Below are 26,712 nucleotides of genomic sequence, written 5' to 3' on the forward strand. Positions count from 1 at the left end.
GCCTTGAAAAATGCTGAACTTTGACCAGTAGAAAAACAACCCATAAACAGACAATGAAACATACGCCTAAAGAATTTTGTAAACTGATGATAAGGTAGAGTACAAATATTGGTTGGCAAAGAATGTATTCCCAGAGAGTGTATTCTTTTTCAGAAAAGAATGAAGTATATTAAAATAAGATGAAACTGCAAGGTGGCTTAGTGTTTGAAAGATTAATATTATTGGAAAGTTACTTCATGCTATCAGTAAGAAGTTCTGCATGTGACTATGGCTTGTTAACATAAATAGCATATGCAAAAGAACTTGGAAGAACATGTCTCGGTCAGTAAGTTACTCAAAGCATAAATAATAAAGAAAGGTAAATCACACAGTTTTAATATTTTTGCAAGCATGAAGAGAGTGATAAGGGTATGGCATTTCAGAGCAGTTTATATGGAAGGAAAGACGGATTCAATGAGGAAGGATCTGAGTTATAGATAAAGGGATTGATTGAGGCAGCAAGCACAAGAAATGGAAAGTGACCCTGCATGTCAGTTCTGTGTTTCACAGAGCCACTACCAGCGTAAATAAAACCCGGTATTGGTAGATCCATGTGGACTCACCTGCCCCTATTCTCAAACCATCACTTAAAGGAAAACTTGGGCAGATGAACTTAACCTCAAAGTGGGGCCCTGTGTTGGCTGGGACTGCCAGCAACTTGGACAGTCTTCTGCCTTGAAAATTCTAGAGTGTTAGAAGAACCTGACATATTGAGGAAAACAGCAAGTCCAATAGGAAAGACAGAGAGGCTCACACCATACTCTCTGAAGACAGGGAAGTGGTCTAACGTGTACAGACTTTGGACACGAATAGCCCTGAGTGAGAACCCTGACACCGCCACTCATTGCCTGTGTGACTTTGGGCAAGTTACTCAATCTCTCTGAACCAGTCTCTGCAAAGCCTTTATGGCTGGTATCTCTGAAAACTGGAGATAGAAAGAGAAAATCAAGCACTGATTTATAATTGTTAGAAGCTCAACACATCATAGGTTATAACTGTTAGAAGCTCAACACATCAGAGGTTAACACAACAGAAGAAGAGATAGTCATTGCTCTCCATGGCCAGGATCCTCAGATCTGCTGCCCCTCTCTTTCCAGATTCATGGTGGCTGAAACAGCATCCTTACAACTCCTTGAATCCCCTCTTCCTTCTCCCTGTTCTTTTCTCCAAAATAAGGCATGAGAACTTTTTCAAAGGCCAAAGTTGAGCATGTCACCTCCTTGCTCAAACTTTTTATTGGATGCCCACTGTCCTTTGGCTATGTTCCAGATTTAAAATATTTAATATGGCTTCAAGGCTATGATTGGTCTAGCTCTCACTCATCTCATTTGCCCCATCTTATGTCTCTGTGTCCTTTGCCCACTAGGCTGCAGCCATACTGTCTCCTCACTGAATTCTTGCCCACCCGAGAATCTGTACAGGATGTGCTATTCTCCTGGAGTGTTTATAACTTTCCCCCCAAACTTCCAAGGCCACGTGGACTCCTATTCACCCCTCAGCACTCAGCTTAAGTCACTTCCTCTTCTAGAAGAAACAAACCAATCTGTGGTAGGAATGAATGGTGGTTACCAACTGGGTTGAGTAGGGGCAGGGATTGGCTGGGAATGGGCATGAGGGATCTTCCTGGCAAGTCTGTATATTACAAGGGGGCTGGATTGCACAGTGTATGCAATTGTTGAACTCATAAAATGGAAAACCGAAGATTTGTGTGTTTCTTTGGAAGTAAATTTTATCTCAAAGAAAAAAAACAAACAGACTTTTGAGTCTGCATTAATGATGTGCACAGTTAAATACTGGGAGGAAAGGGAAGTGTAGTGATGTCTAAAATTTCCTTTGATATGCATAAAAAATTAAGATGGATTGAAGGATGGATATATGGGAAGATAGGTAATAAAATAAATATAGTAAAATGTTAATAGTAGAATCTAGGGGATGACTGGTCACTAAAAATATTTTAACTTTTCTGAATGAAGATATCATGGAAGACATCCCTGTCTGCCTCCATCCCCATCTGAGGGTCCCATGTTATATCCTAACAGTATCATTTTCATGAATTACAATATATATATTCCTGAACATACATCACCTTCATGAATTACTATAGTTATTGAATAATAGTGAGATTAGTATCTTATCCTTCACCAGACTGTAAGCTCCATGAAGATAGGTATTATATCTGTGTTGTTTACCAGTGTATCTCCAGAATCTAGTGCCTACTCTGGAAACACTCATTTGTTAGGTACACCTCGCTCTCTGAAATCCACCCTCCACCTTATTGATAAATACAGTGTTTGTTTATCTTCAAGGTTCATCTGTCATGCCTTCTAATTCCTTTGGTGAGGATATCATGATCTCTATTTCCTGCCTCAGTTCCATTTGCCTTGGTGAGTGTGGGGAGCTTGATAAGCCACATTTACTCAAAATGCATATCTTCTCCAGATGAGCTTCTGGTGATTTTAACTACACCCAGATCCAAAGCTCTTCTCTCAGAGTGAAAATGTTCAGCTTCACTGTGGTTCCAGGTTGGACTGGACATGATTTGGAGTTTCTCATTGGCTCCAGGGTTGTGTGTGCACTAAAAACAACTGACCCAGAATTTTGTATTATGTATATATCACCAAACTCCATAACCTGCACACTCATGGGAAGATGTGTGATAGAAGGAAAAGACTTTAAGTCATGCCTCACACTGAAAATACAGGCTGCTTTTATTTTCTATCTCTCATTCATCAAAATCATAATAAGACTAAGGAATGCAAAATAGTTGCAGAGTAATACTTAGCTAAACTAGAAAAACTCAATTTTGACAGGTTTTTACAATCTTCAGCCTGACAGGTGACTTTGTCTTTTGTTGATGTGCAAGAAAGAGAAAATGAAATAACTAAACTTGCCTGAAAGAGGAAATTTAAATGTGCAATGGATGTTTGAAAGAGTTTGCCATCGTCATGGGTAGATAAAAGCTTCCTTTCTCCATTTCAAACTATGTCCTCGATACTTAGGCTGAGTTTGTGGATATAATGAACTACAAAGACAACAGGACATTAAGACAATGGAAAGAACTCCGTTTGAAAGTTACAAGACCTGAGTTTTCATCCTGGTGTTACCACTAAGTTATCTTGCACAATTACCTTCACCTTTGTGGATCTTAATTTTAAAACTAGGCAGCTGAATTAGACCAATGCTTCTCAAGGTATAATGTACATATCTAGAGATCTTCTATAGGCAGATTCGAATTCAGTGGGCTGAAGTGTGGCCTGAGAGCCTGCATTTGTAACAAGCTCTCAGGTGATGCTGATGATGCTGGTCCATGGACCACACCTGGAGTAGTGAGGGATGAGGTGGTCCCTAAGGAAGCTTCCAGTTAAAAGATACAATATGTTTTTTAAGGTTCTAGAACTTCTCATAAAAAAGCAAACATTCTTTCTGCTCTTACTGAATGAATGTAGTAGTACAGCTTAGTATTGTTCAAAACCAACCAAAAATGCAACTAATTAAAGCTGATGGCCTTAACCCTGGAAAGAACAGATACCTAACACTCTCATAAGAATGAATAAAGCAGTGTGTCCCCATCAAGGTTCAGCCTGGTTGATCCTCAGCTGCTGCATTATAGAGGTTGATCACTGAAATGCCAAACTACTTTGTTTATATAGTAGATTCCAAATCCTAGTACTGTACAAGAGTCATTCAAAGAATGTATTAAATATAGATTCCTTTGCTCCATACTCTAGGCATAAGGATTTAGTGGCTTTAGTTTGGGGCCAGTCACGTTTTGGGAATCATTGTTATAACCATTTTATGGGGAGCAGGATAGCACCTAGGGAAGAAAAATGGTAAGTTTGACCCAATTCCTTATTGAGAACATGGTAAAGATCTTTCTGTCTGTCTCCCTCCCTCCCTCCCTCCCTCCCTTCTCCCTTCCCTCCCTTCTCCCTTCCCTCCCCCCCTTCTCCCTTCCCTCCCCACCCCTTCCCTCCTCTCTTTTTTCTTTCTTTCCTTTCCCCCTCCACTCCCCTTCCTTTCCATTCCTCTCTTTCCCTCTCTCCCTCCCTCCCTCCTTTCTTTCTTCTTTCTTTTCCTTTTTCTTTCTTTCTCTCTTTCTTTTCTTTCCTTCCTTCCTTCCTTCCTTCCTTCCTTCCTTCCTTCCTTCCTTCCTTCCTTCCTTCTTTCCTTCCTTCCTTCCTTCCCTTCTTTCTTTCTTTCTTTCTCCTTCCTTCATTCCTTCCTTCCCCTTCCCTTCCTTTTCTTTCTTTTCTTTCTTTCATGGAGTCTAGATCTGTCACCCAGGCTGGAGTGCAGTGGCATGATCTTGACTCAATGCAACCTCCACCACCTGGGTTCAAGTGACTCTCCTGCCTCAGCCTCCAGAGTAGCTGAGATAAGAGGTGCCTGCCACCACACCCAGCTAATTTTTGTATTTTTAGTAGAGACAGTTTCACTGTGTTGGTCAGGCTGTTCTCAAACTCCTGACCTCGTGATCCGCCAGCCTTGGCTTCCCAAAGTGCTAGGATTACAAGCGTGAGCCACCGTGCCCAGCCAGAAGATCTGTTTTTCAAGCCTACTTGCCAGCCTCTGAAGAATCCTAGTGACTTCTCATAGTAATAAAGGTGTGCAAGTCACAAGAGAGTCAATGTTATAGGGAAGCAGTCTCTGAATAATTGCCCTTATGGGATGTCAAAGCTTTGAGGATCCCTGACAGCTGCAATGAGAGGTCTGGACTGTAATTCCTATCCTTCTTGTCTATTGAAATGCATCAGAAGAACCAGGGTTAAATCCTGGCTCTACTACTTATTAGTCAAAGGCTTTGGGCAAATTAATATAACATCTCACATGTTAAGCCATGTATTAGTTATCCACTGCTACCTGACAAACTACCCCCAACCACAGCAACTTAAAATAACAAACATATATGATCTCAGTTTCCGCAGATAGAAATCTGGTTGCAGCCTAGATGTGTATCTCTGGCTCAAAGTCTTTTGTGAGGTTGCACTCAGGCTGACAGCTGTGGCAATGATCTCATCTGAAGACTCAGCTGGGAGAGAATTCAAGTTAACTGATTTCATATTTACTGACATGATACTGGCAGATTCATTTTTTCATGGGCTACTGCAGTATGGGACTCAGTTCCTTGCTGGCTGTTGGCTGGGCATCTCCCTCAATTTCTTGCCAAGTGGGCCTCTTCATAGGGCAACTTACAACATGGTAGCTAGCTTCCCAAGGAACAGGAAGTGGGAGTGAGAGACAGCACCCAAGATAAAAGCCACAGCCTTCTTAAAGACAAATCTTGAAAGGGACATCTCATCACTTTATCATATTCTATTCATTGAAGCCAGTCACTAGATTTAGGCTGCAATGAGGAAGGGCGTTATATAAGAATGTGGCATAGGAGGCAGGGATCATTGGGGCCATCTTAAAGGGTGCCAACCACGAATGCTAATATCACTCTGCAATGTTTTTGTGAGAACCCAAAGAGGTAATGTTGATGAAAGAGAATTTAAATATACACATATAAGAGTATATTATAATAATTCATTTCAAGGGGTACAATCAAAATCTTCCAGCTGACTTTGCTTAGCTTTGCCAAGTATTCTGAGCCATTAACTTAATAAAAGATTTTTAATTCATGAAAGCTTCTAAAGTACCCTCTTTACACTTTTACAAAGAGTTTTCCAAGTTCTGATTTTTCAAGGAAAGTAAATGGTTTAATTTTGCTTACCACATGAATTGCCATTGACAACAATCTTTAATCATTAAAGAGTTAACAATGTACTTTCAATTGCTTTACCCAGATAAAAAATGCATTCCCTAAGAAAATGAATTAGCCACATAATTGACAGCCGATTCCAGTAATAGAACACTAATTAAGTGATAATTCTAAGTAAAAAGTATAATGTGATGAATTTGCTAAACAATGGCCTAATAAATTTTCATGCTAAATAAATGGCTTGGAATGGTGACTAAACACTCACCACATTTAGGGTCAGTTGAAAAAGCAGTGATGCTTTCAGAAAACAATGACAGAAGTGACTGTGCCAGCTAACATCCTTAACAGTATTACACTGGGCTCTTTGCCAAGCAGGGCTAAGTGACTAAGTCTGAATGGGGTAGGTGTACCGGAATCTGGGGGGCTGGAGCAATCACCATGGTGATAGTATGGGTGACTAGCCTAAATGAAGGCTTGGATTAGCCCAGTATAGCCAGTTGTAATAATAGCAGAACTCAGCAATAGGCAAGTAGATGGAAAATTCAATGCCAGATCGTCTTGAGCTAAAGAAGATCAGGGTCAGCACCAAGGACAGATCCTGAATGCAGTGGCTCCAGGGGAGATTCCTGCAGATAGGCATGTTTTGTCATAAACAAGGAAGTCAAAGATTACAGTTTTCTCCTTACCCCAGAAGGCTAGGCTAGTGGTGAGACTCAGCTCTCATAGGCACAAGGGTCTTCACTATTTTTTGGAAGCACCATGGTTTCAACCCATTTAATTTACAACATTGCCTTCTGAAAGGATCTGAATTCAGAGGAGAAGTCCATATTTCTGATGGGTTCCACTGGTTTTGACTGACCTTTACAGCTGGAATGGGGTTCTAGCTTTCACATATCAGGCACATGCTTGCCTTGGGAGCCTCTAATAGAGACACTCTTTCCTGACATGGCTCACATCTCTTACCTTTTTAGTCTTTAGTCAGATATCATCTTCTATAAAACTGCAGTCCTCCTCTACTTATGACACCTGATCCCATTCAGCATGTTCTATTGTTTCAGAGCACCCTCACTTGTTATTATATCATATCATATAATGTACTTATCTTTTGATGTCCATTGCTTATTTCCTGTCTTTCTTTCCACTTCCTACCATCAATGGAACGTAAGTCTAGAAAGACAGGGAATTTTTAATTTCTGTATTCTTCACTGATGTAGATTAAGAGCCTATAGTATGTCGGGCACATAGTAGGTGCTCAACAAACCTTGTTGAATAAATGAGTGGCAGCACATTCTGAAGCTTGTTACACTCTAACCTCTGAAGAGAGTAGTGAAATCTTAGAAATCAGTGGAGTAAACAAGAGCCTATATCCTCTGATTTTAAGACACCACTGTCCCAGTATTCCATCCTCTTAGTGGCTTCAGAGATGTCTGCATATTTCTCATTATTTGGGATGGGGTATATTATAGTAGTAGGATCATATGCAAGAGAGAGATTAAGTTTAAGTCCCAGCTCTACTACTAACAGCTATGTGACTCTGAGCAAGTTATTTAATCTCCCTGAGCCTCAATCTCCACATGTGTGAAAGAAGCCTAGTACCAACAATAACCATCACCTCATAGGTTGTAAGGATTAAATGATGTAACATATGCACAGCATCTAGCATAGTCCTCGGTACATAGTTAGGGCTCAATAAAAATTAGTCTCTTCTACTTTCCCATTTAAATACAATATGATACATCCCTTGATACATAAGAGTAAATTGACTTTTCAGGTTATGTCAGATATTGGGAAGGCTCAAGAGGGCATGAAATTGTAGAAGGGTAAGCTGTGACTGGGGAAGTGTAAAAGGCTAGAAGCTTAGAGCCCTCTGGAGGACAGAGGGGAGATCACAAGGGTAGGGGCAGCAGGGGCCACAAAGTGGGTGTTCCCTCTGTTTTCCAGGGCTACACTGAGTGGTAGAGAGTCCAAGGAAGTCAGTATTTGGTGATGGGGTGTTTAGAACTGATGACTAGGACAAAGACACCAGGATCAGGACTTTCTAAGAAATGGAGGTGCAAAGTACACCATATATCTTTTCAAGACTAGTTCATGGTCCCCTCCCTTGTCCTCCTCCCTCAACCTTCCTCTGTGGGATTAAAATCTAAGAGTAACCCTAGTCATCGCTATGTCTGCAGGTCCTCATAGTCCTAGCAATGCATAAGATCAGCTGACTGAATACTGAATAGTGAAAGTGAACCACTGTGATCGCTCCTGACTTAAAATTAGCATAATGATTCATTCAACAAATACCATTCAATCATATTCATATGCCAAGTACCATACTAGTCTCCAGGTATATAGTAGTAGTCCGGACAGAAGTGGTCTGTGCAATCATGGTTTAAAAGTCTGGTGAAGATGACAGACATTAACCAACACATTATTAAATGAATAAACATTTGCATACAAGATATTTCTGACACATGCTAGGAGGGACTAGAATGTAATAAACTTAAAAAAAAAAACAAGTGGCCACTGTTTAGATAGAAAATTTAGTGAATCCATCAAAAGAAGGCATTTAATCATAGACCTGAAGGATAAAAAGTGGCTAAACAGTGAAATATAGAGTGGAAGACTGTTCTGGAAAGAGCAAACATAATTGTGAAAGCTATATTTTGGGAAATGCTTAGTGTTTTCAAAGAACAGGAAGGAGGTCAATATGACTGGACTATACTGAGCAAGACAGAGTAGCCAGAGATGAGACTAAAGATGTTGACAGAAGTCATACCATTCTAAGCCTTGTAGGCCACAAGGTTCATTTTTACTTCATCTGGAGGGCAATGGAAAACCGATAACGAATTTTTGGTTGAGTAATGGCATTGTGAGTTTACATTTTAAAACTGAAGAACAGGCTAGGCAAATGGCTATTTCATAAATAAAGCATAACAAAGATACTGAGTTATTGGTATGCATCTGCAGATGGATCAATTTGAAAGGAGAATTATGGGATAGAATGAGAAGAGTTACAGAGAAGGTGCCAGGGACCAGATATGCAAGTGTGTGTATTTGCTAGAACACAGCTGGCTGAAGATTCACTGGGTGACCATTTGGGTCCCCACTGCAGCAGAGACAGAAGTGACTGTTAGTTTGGAATGACTTTTACTTTCTGAGTCTCTGTAATGTCTGTACATCAGTGGGAATTTTATCTAACCTAGATCAAAGATCCTGAAGATAAAAGAAGGTTTCACCTTGGAAAAACTCAACTGGTCCAATGATATATTAACTGAATAAGGACACTCATTTCAAAGTCAGACATGTCCAAAAATGTCCAGGTACCAAACCCTCAAAATATTGACTAATCAGTAAAATATGGAGCAAGCAGGGAGATCTAGTCAATACTCTCAGCTTAAAAATGGTTTCAAGAATGGAAGGCCATAGAACACCTTCTCTACCATTGCTTCATTACAAAGAGTTGGCTATACCTGTTGGGTTGTAGTGACTGTTAATCCTAGAGGCAGGTGTGTGTGTGTGTGTGTGTGTGAGATCAAATTTCCATGTGCACCAGTATTTTGTGCTGTCACTTTCCTTGAAGTCTGATATGTGCAGAAACAATACTTACTTAAAGCTTTATCCACTCCCACTCTCCAAAACATTTACCTCACTATCACTAAGATGATCTTTCTAAAACTGGATTCCTTTTAGTCCAGTTTTCTTTCTGCTTCTTATGTTAGCTCCTTGCAGAAACATAATACATTTGCAAGTCCCTAGTATTCGAGACCCCAGTTCCTGATTACCTCTTCAGGTTCACCTTTTACCACTTAATCCTATGGTTCTAATATTTCAAGTACTACAGAGAAGCCAAACCTTGTATAATTATAAGTGCAGTGTAAGGAAGGTCTTACTGGGAACCTAACGGCAAGGAAGACCAGCACCATGGATAGAGACACTGACACCATCCCCTGCCCTTCACACTGTCTTTCAGGATGTAGGAAGAAGTTAACATTACTGATGTCTTTTGTACTCTGGATGTTAGGGAATACATTTATACTCACAAGGAATTATACAAGAGAGCAAAAACTATAGATTTGTAAAATTTGCAGAGACTACCAAACTACGTGCTTGTAATGGCAGAATTATCACTCTAATCCAAGTGGAAAAAGGAGATTTTGAAAATATTCCTATTATTGACTATATTAGCCAAGGAGACTTTCCCACCTCTATGCCCCTGTGTATGTATTCTCTTATTTTAGAATAATGTGGTAGCTTGTCTCCAGGATGATCACAATTGATTCCTTCTCTTCCTATATGCATATGCCATTTTTCCTATAGGAAGGTTGAGTCTGCTCCTCTACTTAAATTTAGGCTAATGTGTGACTGCTTTTAATAATGATATACAGCAGAAGTGAAGCTGGCTAGTTCTGAGCCTAGATTTAGGAGGACTAGCATTCCTTCTGGCTTTCTCAAAACACTTGCTCTGGGGGAAGACAGCTATCATGCAAGACGTACAGTTACTATGAGTCTGTCATGCTACAGGGAAGCCTAAGGTAGATATATAGGGAGGGAGGAATTTCAGCCAACCATAGAAGTTGCAGTGATTATAGCATGGGGGTTAGATATGCAAATAAGGGAGCCATTTGGGCCTTCCACCCCTGACAGATGCCACCTAAGGAAGAACTGAGGTCCCAGACATGTCCTACAAGAGCTGTCACAGTCATCTCCAGCCATTCAAGTCATCCCAGCTGAGGCTCCACATTTTCAAGCAGATAAAAGCTATCCCTGTTGTAACCTATCCAAATTCCTGGTCCAAAAAATTATAAGCCAAATACAATACTTGTTGTTTTACACTGTTAAGTTGTGGTATGGTGTGTTACACCAAAACAAAGGGCAATAACTTATTTCTTCTTTTCTGCATTGACTAATTCTGACCACACATTACTTAAGATTAAACTTCTCTATGATGTTTTCTTTGATCATCTTGAAGTAGCTTAAGGATTCTATTTCTATTTCTATTTCCTTCCTTCCTTCCTTCCTTCCTTCCTTCCTTCCTTCCTTCCTTCCTTCCTCCCTCCCTTTCTTCCTCCCTTCCTTATTTCCCTCCTTCCTTTTCCTCATCCCTCCTCCTTCCCTCTCCCTCCTCCTCCTCCTTCTCCTCCTCCTCCTTCTTCTTCTTCCTTCTCTCTCTCTCTCGACAGAATTTCACTCTGTTGCCTAGGCTGGAGTGCAATGGCACGATCTTGGCTCACTGCAACCTACACCTCCTGGGTTGAAGTGATTCTCCTGCTCAACCTCCTGAGTAGGTGGGATTACAGGCATGCACCACCACGCCCAGCTTTTTTTTTTTTTTCGTATTTTTAGTAGAGATGGGGTTTTGCCATGTTAGCTAGGGTGGTCTCGAACTTCTGACCTCAAGTGATCCACCCAACTCAGCCTCCCAAAGTGTTGGGATTACAGGCATAAGTCACTGCACCCAGCTCATTCCTGCTGGTATTAAACTCATCTTGGCTTCTTTTCACCTAGAGAAGTTGATATCCTATCAACTCACCATGGCTTCTTCTCGCCTAGAAAATCAGCATGGTCCAGATATCTTCCTTTTTACCTCACAGTTTTTACTTCAGAGTTTCAGTAACTGGAGAAACATCTTTGCTGCCAGGACAAGTGGTGTAGAAAAGCCAGGTTTCCATGACTACATAGATTAAACCCATGTAACAGGTGCCCATCATCTCCCAGAACCTCCTCAGAATACTGTTGTCCCCATGGCTACCTGTAAGGTCATCCATCCTATCGAGAACCACAATCTATTGTACGTATGCTTCTTTTCTTTACTGTTTTTCTTGGTTTTTCCATAGGGAGGGCCATATAGTAGGCCATCTGAATCTCTGCCTATATTTGTATGTGGTCTGACAATCACCAGCTGAACTCTCTTCCTATTCCTATGATTGAAGGACTAATTGTATCAGATTCACAGAGCCAAATGGTTGACTTCTTGAGGATATTTTGAGTAGCAGCTTCTAGTTTTGTAGGAACCATAAAAAGGGCTTTATAAAATTCCCTTCAGTGTTGGCTACTGTGGGTGGTGGCAGGAGTGGGAGAGAGGCTAAGATCCAGATAGAATCTGACTGGCAAGGCATCATCCTTTGATTTCTTTATCCACCTTTATTCAATTCCGAATGCTGAAAACAGGACAATAGTTTGTGATGTCAGTTGTATCAAGCTTTCTAAATATTCCTTTTAGTTTTCTCTGAGCATATAGGATTTATATACCCATCTTGTCTATTTATCCAACTATTCATCTACCCATCCGTCAAGAAGTTTCAGGTATTCATTCTGTGCCACACACTGTGCCAAATGTTGAGGATACAGTAATAAGCAGAAAATAAATGGTCCTTCCCTCTCAAGCTTGCCATCTAACAGAGGGGTCAGACACCCTGCTGAGGATAGAGTAGTAAACAAAAACATGGTCCTCCTTTCTTCAGTTTCCCATGTAGTAGGGGGGTCAAGTCGTAAACACATTTGCAAACTACAGTCATTGCTGAGAGAAAAGGTGGAACACAATTCTGTGATAGCACCTAACAAAAGAAATCCAATCTGGTAAAGGAGAAGGGGTTCAGGAAAGGAAGAAATGTAAGAATGGAGGTCTAAAGGAATCAATTAGGAGAAGAGCTATGGGTATGGCTATGAGTGTAGCCAGGGATCTAGATGAGGAGTTGGAAAACATTTCTGACAAAGACCAGAGAGTAAATATTTTAGGCTTTGTGGGCTAAGTGGTCTCTGTGGCAACTACTCAACTCTACCATTGTAGTACAAAAGCAGCCATAGGAAATGCATGAACAAATAAACATGGCTGTGTTCTAATACAGCTTTATTCTAATAAAGACACAGTGCACTGGATTTGGCCTATAGGCCTCCCATCCCACACTCCTTCTACCACATTCCTTCTACCACAGGACCTTTGACCACGCCATTGCTCTGTCTAGCAGTAGCATGCTCAAAGGTCCTGTGGTGGAAGGAGTGTGACAAAGTTTGAGTACTGTGAGAAGATTATGGTGTCACTGGAGCTCACAGGGAAAGGGGAAATGAGATGAGGGAGCCTGGGGAAGGTCAGAAGGACAAGTCCTGTATGTGGAATCAGGATGGGGACTTTGATCTTTAGCTTATAAACAATCAGAAGCAATGGAATTGTTTTAACCCAGGGATGAGTGGGGCAACATGTTTAGATTTGCCTTGAAAAGGCCTCCCTGGCTGCTATGAAAAAAACAGACTAGAGAATGACAAGGATGGATATGAGGATTATTTGGGAGTTGTGGATCTTATTCAGGTAAGAGATGATGATGACTTGGACAAGGATGGAGGTAGTGGAAATGGAGGAAAATAGGTGGATTCTAGATATATCAAAGATGTGGACTCATCAAAACTTGGTGTTGAACTCGATGTGGGAGGTGAGAGAGAGGAATGTGTCAAGATTAATCTATGTTACATCTCTGCTGAATGTATCCTTGCTATTAAGGGGAATTGAAATTTTATTTCATTTTCAGCCTCCATATAATTAGGATATCAACTCATATGATTGGTAAGTTGAAAAGTAAATCATCTGAACAGAGATGAATCACAGGTTAATGGTCCACGACAGCTCCCCCACCCTCATTGGACACCATTCTCTTGGCAGCTTCTGCACACAGCTCTACTGGACATACCAAGTCATATAACTATTATCTGTATTCCCTATTTCATGGGCTTTTTGAGAGTAAAAATGTCATTTCTTATGCCACTAATAGTTATTATTTTGATTAGTGGAAACTTGTGCTCACTTAACATCTGTCTATTCTACAGGCGGGTGTAAATTTGAGATGTGTTTGATGTCTGGTGGGGTGGGAGGTTCTTTCCACCTAGTTAAGAACATCTCACTAAAAGTCAACCAGTGCTGAGTAACTAAACATCATGGAACCCCTTTTCAAAATTGTGTAGGAAGCAACCCAGAGAATTATGGAAATGGTGATGCACTGAGCATAGGGGCTTTGCCCATCCTTGGCCCTTTGCCATTTCCTTCTACTACCTCACATGCAGCTTTTCTATCTTTGTGATAGTCAATCCTATGGCTCTTCCATTGACTTTCCTAGATCCACTCCCAACCATTAATACATAAACCAGACCTCAGCTTCTTGCAATAAATTTCTACTTTGAATATAGAGATCCTATCACAATCCAGGCTGAGTAGATATTGATGGAGTCCTCTAATCCATCAACTCCTTCACACATTCTGAGTTCCATGCCAGGATCCAGGTGGATTTCCAGAATGCTCTGCACTTGGACCACATTTACACAGCCCCATTTATAGTCTGCTGTTTTGATGTTATACCCTGAGCTTTAACTGACAGCTTTTCTATAGGTCCTCCTATATGTAAGTCTTGGCTCAAAGTTCTGGTTCTTCCATTAACTTGCCGTGTGATCCAAGGCAATGAGTTTCACCACTGTGGGCTGCAGTTTCCCTATTCATGGCAAAGTCTCCAATCACATTGTATACAAAATGTAGTGAACATTTATATTGCCAGGCCAGGCCCCTTTGCTGAGATCCAGACCCCCAGAGCCCACTGCCAACCTGGCATCTCTTCCATAACTCAGTAGCACCTCAAACCTAATTGCCCTAGATGTAAATGCCTCCTCTTCTGCTTCAAATCTGGCCCCTTCGTATGCTATCTCATTTAGCATCATCATCACCTACCTAGAGTGAGTATAAGCAAAAAGGAAGAGCTTCAGGGCTAAGGCCAGGGACACTTCAATGACTAGAAGTTGGGAACAAGAGGATGAACCAGTAAAGAAGAATGAGAAGACATGGTTAGGGAGGAAGGCAAAAAACAAGGAGAGTAAAAGTCAAGCAAAGAAAATGTTTCCAGAAGGAGGGGCTGCTGATAGGTCCGTCGTGTGAACCTAGGTTCAAGCCCAGGCTCGGTTTCATGGTAGCTATATGACCTTGAGCAAGTTACTTAAGTTCTCTGAGCCTCAGTTTCCATAACATGCCTCATAGCATTGTTGAGCATATTAAATGAGATGAGGCATAGAAAGTGCTTTGTCCAGTAATTAGTCACAAAATGTTAGCTAGTAAAATTATTATCTGTGTTTTCAACTCATCAAGGCTGTAGCTTTGAGCAGAGGGGGGGAAATTGGTCTCCAAGTTCAGTTTATTCTGCTACCTAGCAACTATATATTTGCATCTTCAACATCACTTCTTTATCCCTGATTACTTTAATAAGCGCTTTTTAAGTGCCCTGATATAATTCAGGACCACCTGTGAGGTATAGAGAACAATTCTATTTTCTTCTCAAGATGTAGCGGCTTAGGATAAATTGTCAAAAAGCAACTTCAGCCTTGTAACTTTACTGAGGTCTCTTTGAAAGGGTATTGAGGAATGGTTGGGCCAGCCGACAGTGAAGGTCTCTAACTGATAAAATGCACTCTGCTTATCTACAACAGAAAGCTGTATCTATACAACTCAAAGAGCATACAAAGCCAGGTTCCAAAATCACACAAGGACACTTGACACTGGGATCACTCCAATTCCCAAGCAGGTTACCCTTCCTGAAAAGTGAATTTAAATGGTACACAAATGTGAAGTCCTTTCCAAGGAGGCTCCAGCTACCATTCCAGCTTCATCTCCGGCCATACACTCTTCACACAGAGTATCTTGGATTTAAAAGCCACTTCTCTGAATCCACCAGACCTCACACCTCATACCTCCAAGCTTTTGTCCCTTCCACCTGGGTCAATCTCTTCTCTTGCACTATTTTCAAATCAAAATCCATCTCCTTACATCGTATTTTCCAAATCATGTAGCCAGAATTAATCACTTGCTGGGTGTCTGATCAGTGTTTCTGGGACACTATACATGCCTTTTCTCTATCACTTATCACATTTATTGAAACTAATCCACTTACAACTGTCCTCTTGGAGGACAGTAATATCATTGAAGGCAGAGACCATGTCTTATTTATCTTTACAATCCCCAAAATGCTTGGCATATAGTCGGCATTCATTGAATATTTAAAGGAACACCTCAGCTACTCCTATAACCAGGAGATGAAAAGTATAATTCAATTTGAGAAGGTTCTATTTATGCAGAAATCAGATTAGGAGTCTACAGAAAATATTACATAGAAGACAAACCATTGTTGACTGTACTTCATTCCTTTGAGGGGTACCATGGGACAAAACTAGAATGGTCGTGTCCCTAATTAAAGGCCACGGGCCCAATTCTAGCTCTGGTTCTACTCGTGACTCACTGAGTGATCTTGGGAAAACTCTCTGTGACTCAAATCTTCATTTTTAAGATGAGAAGTTTGGATCAATAACATCTAAGGTAATTTTTAGTTTTAGTTTGATTATGTATAACTACTGTATCATTTTTTGAGTCTAATATTCTTCTCTGAAACTTAACTCCTTAGTGTTCGTGATAGAAAATTGGTCAACTTTCTCAAGGCTACCTAAATTTCCATTTTGTAACTTCTAAGGAATAAACAATTCCATTCAACTTTGGGTTGCGAGGAACTTAATAAGTGTGTCCTTTAATCTGTCAGCCAAGTGGATGATTGTAAAATATTCAGTAATTCCTGTAAGATATTCAATAAAACTAGAGGTGGCAAACTTGTAACATTCAATTCTTCTCCAAGATTCAATTTAATCTTGGAGCAACCTGAAAATATAATTGTTCCTGCAAACAGGATTTTTGCATTTTTGAGTTCTTTTTCACAATGCTCTGTTGAGCTCTCGATTACAGTGTGTGACTCATCATTGCTTTTCCTTGTAAATTTCCACTCCTTCCATCCTGACTCTTAGATTGTTCACTGTTTAGACAAAAGGAGACAAAATCAAAGATATGCTTGAGAGAGATTCCCAGATTTGGAGATCCTCATAACTATTAATAGGCTTTAGCAGCCTTCAGGTCCAGTACTCCTGTGGCAATAACCTCTTGGTGCATCTTCCCAGGGAGGTGAGCTAAAGTCTTCCTCTCCTAGAGAGCCCATAATTCTACTATCATGAAAGACAGCTTTGCAAATAAAGAACAAGGGCTTGAGTCTGACAGTTCTGGGCATTACTTTGAGCTACTAATTTTCAAACTTGAACATGCCTCTGAATCACCTGGAAGGCTTGTTAAAAACTGATTGCTTGGCCCTAACCCTAGAGTTTTGGGTTTAGCAGGTCTGAGGTAGGGCCTGAGAATTTGCTTGTAACAAGTTCCCAGGGGATGCTGATGCTGCTGTTCTGGAGATCATGCTTTGAGAACTACTGCTTTGAGCAGATGACTCAGTGTCTGTGGCCTTAAGTTTCCTTGTCTATAAAATGGGAATGATAACATCTACAGAAGGCAGCATGGAGGAGTGGTCTTGGGCTAAGAGCCTCAGGGTGTCAGGCTGACCTAGGTTTGAGTTCCAGCTCTGCCATTTAAAGCTACAAAGCCTTAGGCTCCTTACTATTTTAAAGCCTGTTTCCTCACCTTTAAATTATCAGGTATAATCATAACACTTATTTAATTTTCCCACTATACCAACGAGATAGGAATGCATACAGAACACTCAGCATGGAAATGGGCATATAATTAATGCTCCATAGATAATAACTAGGATCATAAATATTAACAATGTAATAATTACTACATTTCGAGGCCCCAGACTAGGAGGATTAAGTGATTGGCTGACACAACCAGAAATAAAAAAAAAATAGCCCAGTAGGCTTGGCAAACAGGGCCAAACCTAACAAGAAACAGAACAGACAAAATGTAAAATCTTTGGACCCCCAAAGTCATCTTCATCTGGGCTGACTGAGGCAGCCCTAGCTGGAAGCCATGATTTCTACATTAGGCAGTCATGTGATGAATATTTAGAGGTTAATTAAAACATGAGTGGTATATTCTAAAACCAGGTTTAGGATCAGAGTGAGGGTGATGGCAGCTCTCTGAACTCCCAGTGACTCAGCCCAATGTAGAGGGTCATGGTTGTCTTGGAAACCACACATTCTGTGGGCATGGACCAAATGGAGACAGAAGGGTCAAAAGAGATTTTGAGCAGACTGAAAAACAGGAATTTATTCCGAGGAGGGCTGATGGCTGATGCAGTGACTGCTTAGCCTGAGGGAAGGACCTGGGCACACAGGTAGCTGCAATCAAATATTTGGGGAGGGTGTGGGTGCTACAGGAGGAGAAGCACTGATTCCATTACCCTGTGTGACACCAGAGGGCAGACAAAGGCCAGCACATGGTTGCTAACTAATACATGGTTGTGTACAAAAGCAGGAATGAATGAAGTTACAGAGGACAGATTTTGGCTTAATCAAAGAGAGAATACATTATGAGAAAAGTTGGAACCAGTTCTGGGCTTGGAACTACAAGATCTTAGTGTGAATTCCAGCTCCATCATTCATTCATTCATTCATTCATTCATTCATATATTCAAACAAGTACTCAATGAGTATCTGATGGGCCAGAGAGTTGGGCAACTGTCAGTGCGTACTGACCAACAACCATGGTGGGGGGTTTTGGGGGGGGTGTCTAGGAAGCAATGCTTAATACAGCCCTTAGCTTGGGGGCATCAATGATGCCATTTATGAAGTCAAGATAATAATTCCTAACTGGTTGCATTGTTTTGAGGATCAGAGATAATATGTGAACAGCACCTAGCAAAATGACTGACCCAGAGAAAGTCCCAAGAAAATGTAGCAATCCTTGATATCACACATCATCAAGTCAAGAGTTTCCCCAGAGAAGATCAGGGTCAGGCCAATTTTCCCAGAGAGCCATTTCCCAGCCAGCTGGCCATCTTCCTGAAAGGGTTAAGGAATCTTTACAAAGAATTTACCACCACCTCAGTCAGCCTCTATTGTTTTCAAAAGCCATGATCTGTCTTCCTTATTTGAATTGCTTTAGTTACATAACATGTTCCTAAAATAATCTGGCTAAAATTTTGCCTGGCACTTCCTTATGCCTGCCTCATCTCTAATGAACCATCCCAAGGGAGTATCAAGCCTGAACATTCTCTGACCTTCCCAAAAAGAAACCGTTTTATGAGTTGTGTGTGGGAAAGAGCAGGGAGAACATCAGGTTTCAGGGTCCACCCTCCTCATTGCCAGCAAATCTCTCTTAAGGTTACTGTGTGCTGGCTGCCAGGTATATTTTGGTCACGTTGGAAGTTACAAAGTCAGGGAAAGGGTCCTGTGGCTCTTTGTGTAGGCTTCCATTGCACAGAGTCCTGTAACAAAGATGTGCTTTCTTGAACCTTTTGTCTCCACTGCCAGGCTGCAAGCTCTCTGTTAGGTAGGGGCCATTCTTTGCTCATCTCTCTCTATAACTTCCCAGGGATTGGTCTAGCTTTGGAATGCCTAAGGATGGGACCACTGGTCTGCAGTCCCACTTTCCTAAGAGGGTCCTAGTAGGATGATTCTGGCGGAACCTGTCTGTGAGTACGTCCACTTGGCAGCTGCCTTCCTGAGGCAGGATTTTTGGGGGAATAGAGGAACCAGTAAGGAGCACTGTTCTCCCACACAGAAAGGCTATTTCACCTTGATTTCCTGTCTCTCCTTCACTCACCTTCATGGTACAGAGACAGCTAAAGGTCAGAGGAAAGGTAAAGTTGCCTGGTTTTGAAAGTAGAGTATCTGCTGTGCGGTCCCATTATCTATTTGTCATATGACTTTAAGAAGGTCTTTTAATATCTGAGAGCATCAGTTTCCTCAACTGCAAGATGAATTTGATAATAATCATATGGACTGTACAGGGTTACTGAGAGAATGACTAAGATTCCATATTTGAACATGCTTATCATAGTACCTGGCACCTTGTGGGAATCTGCTAGGCTCCATGCCAGTACCTGGCCCCAGGCCTCTGTTCAGAACACAGCTGTGGCAGCAGCTTCTGCCCACATGGTAGAAAAGCTGGCTGACCTATCAGTAAGGAAGTGAAGTTCTCCCTTTCTCCCAGCTGTCAGTGACTTTCCTCAGTTAGACTGGTGAATGCTGGGCTACCATCCACAGTACAGGAGAAGGAACACTGGTTTAGGAGTCAGATAGCCCTATTTGCTTCTAATTCTATCCCTACTGTTTCTTCGTTGTGTGACTTTGGGCTTATTTACTTCAGTTTTCTCTGAAGCTCAATTTTCTCATTCACAAAATAGGAATAATATCTAATGACAGGGTTCCTAGGGAGCTTCAGAGTGGAATTTATATAAAGCACAAGTTTTAGCACATAGTAGGTACCCAATAAAAGTTTTCTTCTTCTTTGGGAATTTTCTACGAGAAATCTCAGCGCCAAAGTGGAATTTAAAAGTTATCAGACTGCGTATTTTAGATTAAATTTTAATGTAATATAGTTATATTTCAATATATCCTGGTCCTGACCTTCACATTTTCCTGATACTGATTATTTATTTTTCTATTTTTTAAATTGTAGGTTCTTTTATTGGATATATCCCCAAATTCTTTGCAGAATGAGATGGATAGACTCTAACTAAAATCAGGAGAAATGTATTCTCATTACAACTCTGCAATATACGTATGATTTGGGCCATGAAAGCTCTCTGAACCTCAGTTTCCTCATCTGTAGAATGGGAGTAATTAAAAACCTACTAGCCATCTTATTCCTACAGGAATAAGGAACTATTGCTGGAGTGTTTTGCAGAAGGACTCTGTAAACTATGAAAGGCTTACAAGTAGATACATGTATTGTTTGTGATACAATACCGCATTTTATTCATCTTTGACACTACCTCTCTCCCCAGACTGTGCCCCATGACTTACAGCACAGGGTTAGGCATGTACTGAGAAAAAGGCCATTAAATCTCACCTCCAAGGTCACACTTAGCAGACAGCTAGATGGCCCAGTGTCTGTCTCATGACCCTTAGAGAAGGATTGCCTTTACCTTCCAGACATGGAATAATTCAATAGAGGGGAAGCATAAAAATAAGGACAGAGTTAACTCCTGGTACCCAGTAGGCAAGTGAATCTGTCAAATGCCATTATGGGAAGAGTAGACAACCAAGTCCCCATATCACAGGATTTCAACAAGAATTTGTTTTGAAGCATTTTTGTTTGGACTGAAAATGAACAAGAAGATGACATGTGAAAAAAAGAGATAAAGAAGAAGATTTAAGCACCAGAAGAAAGACCCAGAAAATGATCCCAGTGAGCAAAAGATCACAGAGAAAAACAGCAAGTACACAGGGCAGTAAGATCAAAATCAGATTACTTAATAAAAGCTAGCATTTCTTTAAATGGAAAACAATGCACATTGGTTGTCCTTGAAATGTGACACGTACTCCTTTTTTCAAGAATGCCAAGGCACTCCAAACCAACAGCCATATCTAACAAAGCCCCATCACCCTAGAGCCCTGGAGGTCATTGTTCCTATACAATAGTAGGAGGTTGATTGAACAGATGTCACAGAACGTAGCAGTGACTTGAAATAGAAAACCCCAGAAAATAAACCTGTGCAGGGAGAGGTAGAATTTGAATTAGGCAAGGGCCCACCTGGTCAATAATGAAATAATTGCTCAAGACACATTCTTCTGTAATCTTTTGCAATGTAACAACTATTCTGTGCCCCACCTCTCTCAATGCTCCCTCAACATTTGCACGTAATCTCAGGGCCTCCCAAAGACACCGATTCAGAAGCCAGGCAGTCACTTCCCTAATGTCACAAAAATAGATTCAATTCTACATACATCAGGGTGATTTCAGAAGCAATTTCTCATCTCCGGTGTAAGCATTACTTACATTTCCCCCCCTCAAATCTCATCCCAGTGGTTCCACAGGGCATTTTAAAAGGTACCTGATACATTCTAGGGCAGTCAAAAGATTCTGAGAGTGTTTCTGCAGCTGTAGCCTGAGGACGTCAGATGCATAGAGAGTCCTAATGTATTCAGTGATTCAGACAAATGCAAAATTTTCTAATAATTGAGTATAATAAGTCAATCATTATTTAAATCTTTTAGAAAGCAATATTGTTATAATGAATGCATATATGCAGTTATAGATGCATATTTGTGTATAGATGACTGTGTAGGTTTATAAATCTCTGTATGTATTTACATGTCTGTGTAAATATAAAACACATCTGCATGCACATACATACATACCTCAATCATTTGGAAAGTTTGTCCCTGGCCTTTAAAACATCTAATTAGGTTTCGTTGGATATTTCTCCTCTTCCTTTATGGCAAGTTAAACTATTTCAGTCTTGGGTGTTTTCATCTTAAGGGTCTAAGTTTTGGCCCATAGGGAACAGTGACAATGTTCTCCTTTCAAACACAAGAAATCAGTGTTACCCAGGCTTGCATTTGAGATCAGAAAGATTGAGAACCAATATCTAAAATTTCAGGGTCACAATGATTGTCATGAATTTTTGGCCATAATCATTTTGCTTTTCAGAGTCCTCCCAGGGTACTTTTACAAACGGAAAAAAAAGTGAGCACAAGAGGCTGGACTGGACAGAAAAGGATGAATTGGTATTACTTGGCCAGTATTTTCAATCAGATAAACTTGCAAATGAGCTTCTCTGCCCCAGGGCCAAAAACAGGGGATGCAGTGACACCTTAGCATACCCAGAGACTCAGTGAGCTCCTGATAAGCCTTTCTCATTTTTTCTATTATTATTAATTGACAGTAATTAATTATATATATTTATGGGGTATAGTGTGATACATGTATATAATGTATAACAATCAGGATAATTAATATATTAATCACCTCAAAATTTATCATTCCTTTGTGTTAGAAACATTCAAAATCCACTGTTTTAGCTATTTGAAAATATCCAATAAACTGTTGTTAATTATAGTCACCCTACAGTACAATAGAACATTAGAACTTATTCTTCCTTGCTACCTGTAAGTTTGCAACACAGGTTGGTTTACAGATGCAAAATTATAGCTAGGATGTTCCTTTCTTTTAAGGAAAAATCAAGCCCATTTTCTTGTCAACCCTGGTCTGCGTCAACAACCAATTTCCCTGCTTCTAGGAAATGTATGAGTCTCAGTGATTTATCTGGATTGAAAATGGGAAAAAAAGGACTGGCTTCATGGTTAGGCAAACTGCAAATTTGCTCTGATCCCTAAGAAAAATAGAAGTTAAATATTTGCTCATAAGCAGTATGTACCATTAGACTTTGTCTTTAAAAGCCATTCTCTAACCTTAAGAAGAACTCAAACTTACCATCACGGGTAATGTGCAAAGTAGTATGATGTGTCTATTAATACGATGCAAAGTGAAGTACGTCATATCAGCTATGTCATATTTTTGCCAAAATGTTTAACCTGAATGTAATCATGATGAAAAAAAGTAGACAAATCTGGATTGTGGAACACTCTGAAGGACCACAGCCCTAGACTTTAAAAAAATGTCAAGGCCGGGCACGGTGGCTCATGCCTATAATCCCAACACTTTGGGAGGCCGAGGTGGGCGGATCACGAGGTCAGGAGATTGAGACCATCCTGGTAAACACAGTGAAACCCCGTCTCGACTAAAAAAATACCAAAAATTAGCAGGGTGTGGTAGCAGGTGCCTGTAGTCCCAGCTACTTGGGAGGCTAAGGCAGGAGAATGGAGTGAACCCAGGAGGCGGAGCTTGCAGTGAGCGGAGATTGCGCCACTGCACTCCAGCCTGGGCGACAGAGCAAGACTCTGTCTTAAAAAAAAAAAAAAAAAAAAAAGTCAGTATCCTGAAAGAAAAAATGAAGTTGAGAGGGCTGTTCTAGATCAAAGAGAGACACCTGAAAACCAAATACAATGTGAGCACTCTGATTGGATCCTGGATTAAAATAACAAACAAGCAATAGAGAATGTTTGAAGGACATTGAGGCAATTTGACCGTGAACTGGTATATTAGATCACTGAAGTAAGATTATACTTTATTGTGGTTATGTTGAAGAGGTGTCCTAGTTCTTAGGAAACACATGCTGAATTCTCTGGAGGTAGAGTGTCATGATGTCTGCAACTTACTTCTAAATGGTTCCAAAATATTTGGAAAAAAAAAAAAACATGGATAAGGGGAGAAAGAGAGAGAGGGTGAGTACAGCCAAGTGCAAAAGTGCAAATGTTGCAAAATGGTAGCAACTGGTGAATCTAGGTAAAGGGTATATGACTATTCATTCTGCAATCTTCTCAACATTTTTGTAGGTTTAAACTAATCTCTCTTCCCAAAGGCAGCACATCAGTATCTGAGCATAGCTATTGCCTCTGTCCAAGTGCTGTGTTCTAAATCTGGGCGCCTATGAGAACTCTCTGAACGACTTACAAAATCCATATCCCTCAGTTGGGACCCACCTCTCATCCCCCAGGAGATTTTGATTCAGGAGATCAGGTGTGGGGCCCAGATATGGATGCGTTGAAAACTTCCCTAGGTGGGTTCTGTGCTGCACTGGAGCTTAGAAATCATGGGCCTGAGTTACTCTCAGATCTGGATCCATTTTAAACAAGCTGTGTGGCTCTGGGATGGCTGGCCAAACACACTAAGCATTGCATACCTTACCTATAAAATGGGAGCAATAATACTAAAGATCTTACAAGACTATGGTGAGGATGAGAGACAGTGTCTACATTATAGAAGGGGGTAATTTTTTTTCTTTCTTTCTTTATCCTCTCATAGATCCCCATCATCCCCAACTGATCATATCTTGAGTGATTTTTACAAAATGGAATTTCTTCCATTTGTAGCTTACATTGTATGTGGAGGACATCCGTCTATGTACAGATTCTTTTAGACTTCTTGCATTACCCAATTTGGGAAGAGGCTGGGAAATCTAGTCTATTAACTGGCTGATATCATGGCTGTAAGAACAGAAGCCAGCCTGTCCACAAGAAAGCCTTAGATATTGGCAGTCTTGGAGTTCTCCTTAGGATAAGGGTTAACCCTGATATCTTAACCACTCAAATCTTGGGATCCTTTATTAACTCTGCACAAGGACTCAGGTGCCCTTGACCAATGCCACTTGGAACATTGGCTGTGGCTTGGAACTGGCAAACGTTTGAGGGATGTGGCTTCCAGTCTAAATATGTAACTCATCAGCCATTGTATTTTGGATAAGTTGCTTCTCTGAGCCTCAGTTTCCTAAGCACTCAGAGTGGAGACAGTCATAATCTATGACTCACCTACCTTATGTGGTGGACGTGAAACACAGATTTGAAAATCTTAAGCTACTCCATTCAGTGTGGCATATTTTCTCCTTAAGGACATAACCATCCTCCTCCTCTTTCTTTTTTACTGCTATTATTTTTAACCTGTCTCTATTTATGTCCACAAGCAGTTAGGATGACTTGCTCCCATTTCCATCTGATTTTTTAAATATTCCTTTTCACCTTAGGATGAACTGCCCCAAGTCTTTGTCAGGGAGAACCTTCATTCCAGTCCATCTCAGGGAAGTATCCATACCCTATGCCTGGCAGCACCTGATCAATGTGTCGGGTTCACAGCAGAAGTACTAGGGCCGAGCTGGACCACGGATGTCCCCTTCCCCTTTGTTGGCTTTACTTACTGAATCCGTTGACGTCCTGAGAACTAGAAGAGAAGCCTTCATCATTGCGGCTGGCGCTGAGCTTGGTGGTGGGTTTGTCAGCAGAAGCCACAGGCCCCATCTCCCTCTGGGCTCCACTCTGGGTCTCCTTCTGCTTCTTGGCCAGCTTCCTTTGGGACATGTGCAAGGGGAAAAACCACAGTCAGATGGTGGCAGTTGCATTAAAGCACTGGGAAGATAGATTGTTCTTCCCCAATCCTCATCCTCAGCCCCCAAATCTGGTTCATTCTCCAGAAAAAGAATCAAGGCAGAACAAACCATGAATGGTTTCCGTTTACTCAGAAATAGGAGACTCACGCTGCTGCCTCACCCCCGACAATGCATGTGTTCTATGTTTGAGCCTAAAATGGGAAATCAATGAGACTCGTACAATGCTTCCCCCACTCTCCTTTCAGAGGAAATCAACAAGACTTGTATTCCTTTCCCCAAGTCTCCTTTCAGAGGGAGGAAGTGGCTAGACTGGCCTTTCTGTTTCTGTGGCTCTGAATGAAATTAAAAATGGAGACTTGTCTTTCTCAGGAACTGAGCTCATCAAAAACCCACCAAATAATAGTAAAGTGAAGCAGGGGCTGGTGGTTGGAGGTGGATGAGTGTGCAGGTTAGTTTCACAGCTCAAAAGAAGGAAAATTACAGCTGAATTGATGCAGTCTTATTCCCATGGGAATAAAAGACCCTCAGAACCAGACGGATATTATCATAATATCACTATTTTGATAATAATAGTGTAGAGCAGTGCTTCGCAAACTTTGGTGTAAATTTGAACCACCTGAAGAGACACACACACACACACAGGGGCTCCGGATCACTGAAGTAGGACAGGACCTAGAATTCTACATGGCCATCAAGTTCCCCAGGTGATTCTGACACCAACCATTGGAGATTAAAACCATCAGCTTTGGTGTCAGACAGACTCAGGTTCATAGGTTACCTCTGCTGCCTGACAACTAGCTGCAAGACCCAGGGCAAATTTCTTACTCTAAATCCTGAACTATTCCTCTATATACTGTGGCAGATGACAGGACCAATCTTATTGGGCTGTAAGGATTAAATGAGACAATGCGTAAAATACACAGAGCACAGTGCCTTGCACATAGTGGACACTTGATGCCTAGCAGTTGCTATTCTTGTTTTTTATATTATTGCCAGTGGATCCAACTATATTGCAATGTTCGAATTCCCTCCCCAGCAGCCCCACTGTGGGATCCCATCTCTCCCTGAATTCTTGCAAGCGACATAGACTCTGACCTCACTGAGGAACTAAAAGGTTAAAAAGTTCTTTTCTATGGATTTAAAATCTATGTCCTTTAAATTTTAACTGGATTGGTCTTAGATATATCATAAGAGATACAAAAATATGACTAACTCCTCTTGCATATAAGAGTTATTCAAATATTTCTAAAAAGCCAACATGGTCCCTCTGAGTTTTTCCAACAAATATGCATCTAAATATAGCTG

At 40.9% G+C, this 26,712-nt stretch overlaps 1 protein-coding gene across 3 annotated transcripts in view; it reads right to left on the reverse strand.

Moving 5' to 3' along the window:
- PTPRT (protein tyrosine phosphatase receptor type T) overlaps positions 1-26,712 on the reverse strand; it is a 1,118,573-nt gene that overhangs the window by 96,747 nt on the left and 995,114 nt on the right. For all 3 annotated transcript variants that reach the window (XM_028828430.2, XM_077949122.1, XM_028828427.2), the window contains one exon: positions 25,219-25,367. In XM_028828430.2, the coding sequence (XP_028684263.1) occupies positions 25,219-25,367 (149 nt within the window). The remainder of the gene's footprint in view (positions 1-25,218; positions 25,368-26,712) is intronic.

The sequence above is a fragment of the Macaca mulatta genome, chromosome 10 (genome assembly GCF_049350105.2).
Source record: "Macaca mulatta isolate MMU2019108-1 chromosome 10, T2T-MMU8v2.0, whole genome shotgun sequence".
Taxonomy (NCBI): Eukaryota; Metazoa; Chordata; class Mammalia; order Primates; family Cercopithecidae; genus Macaca; species Macaca mulatta.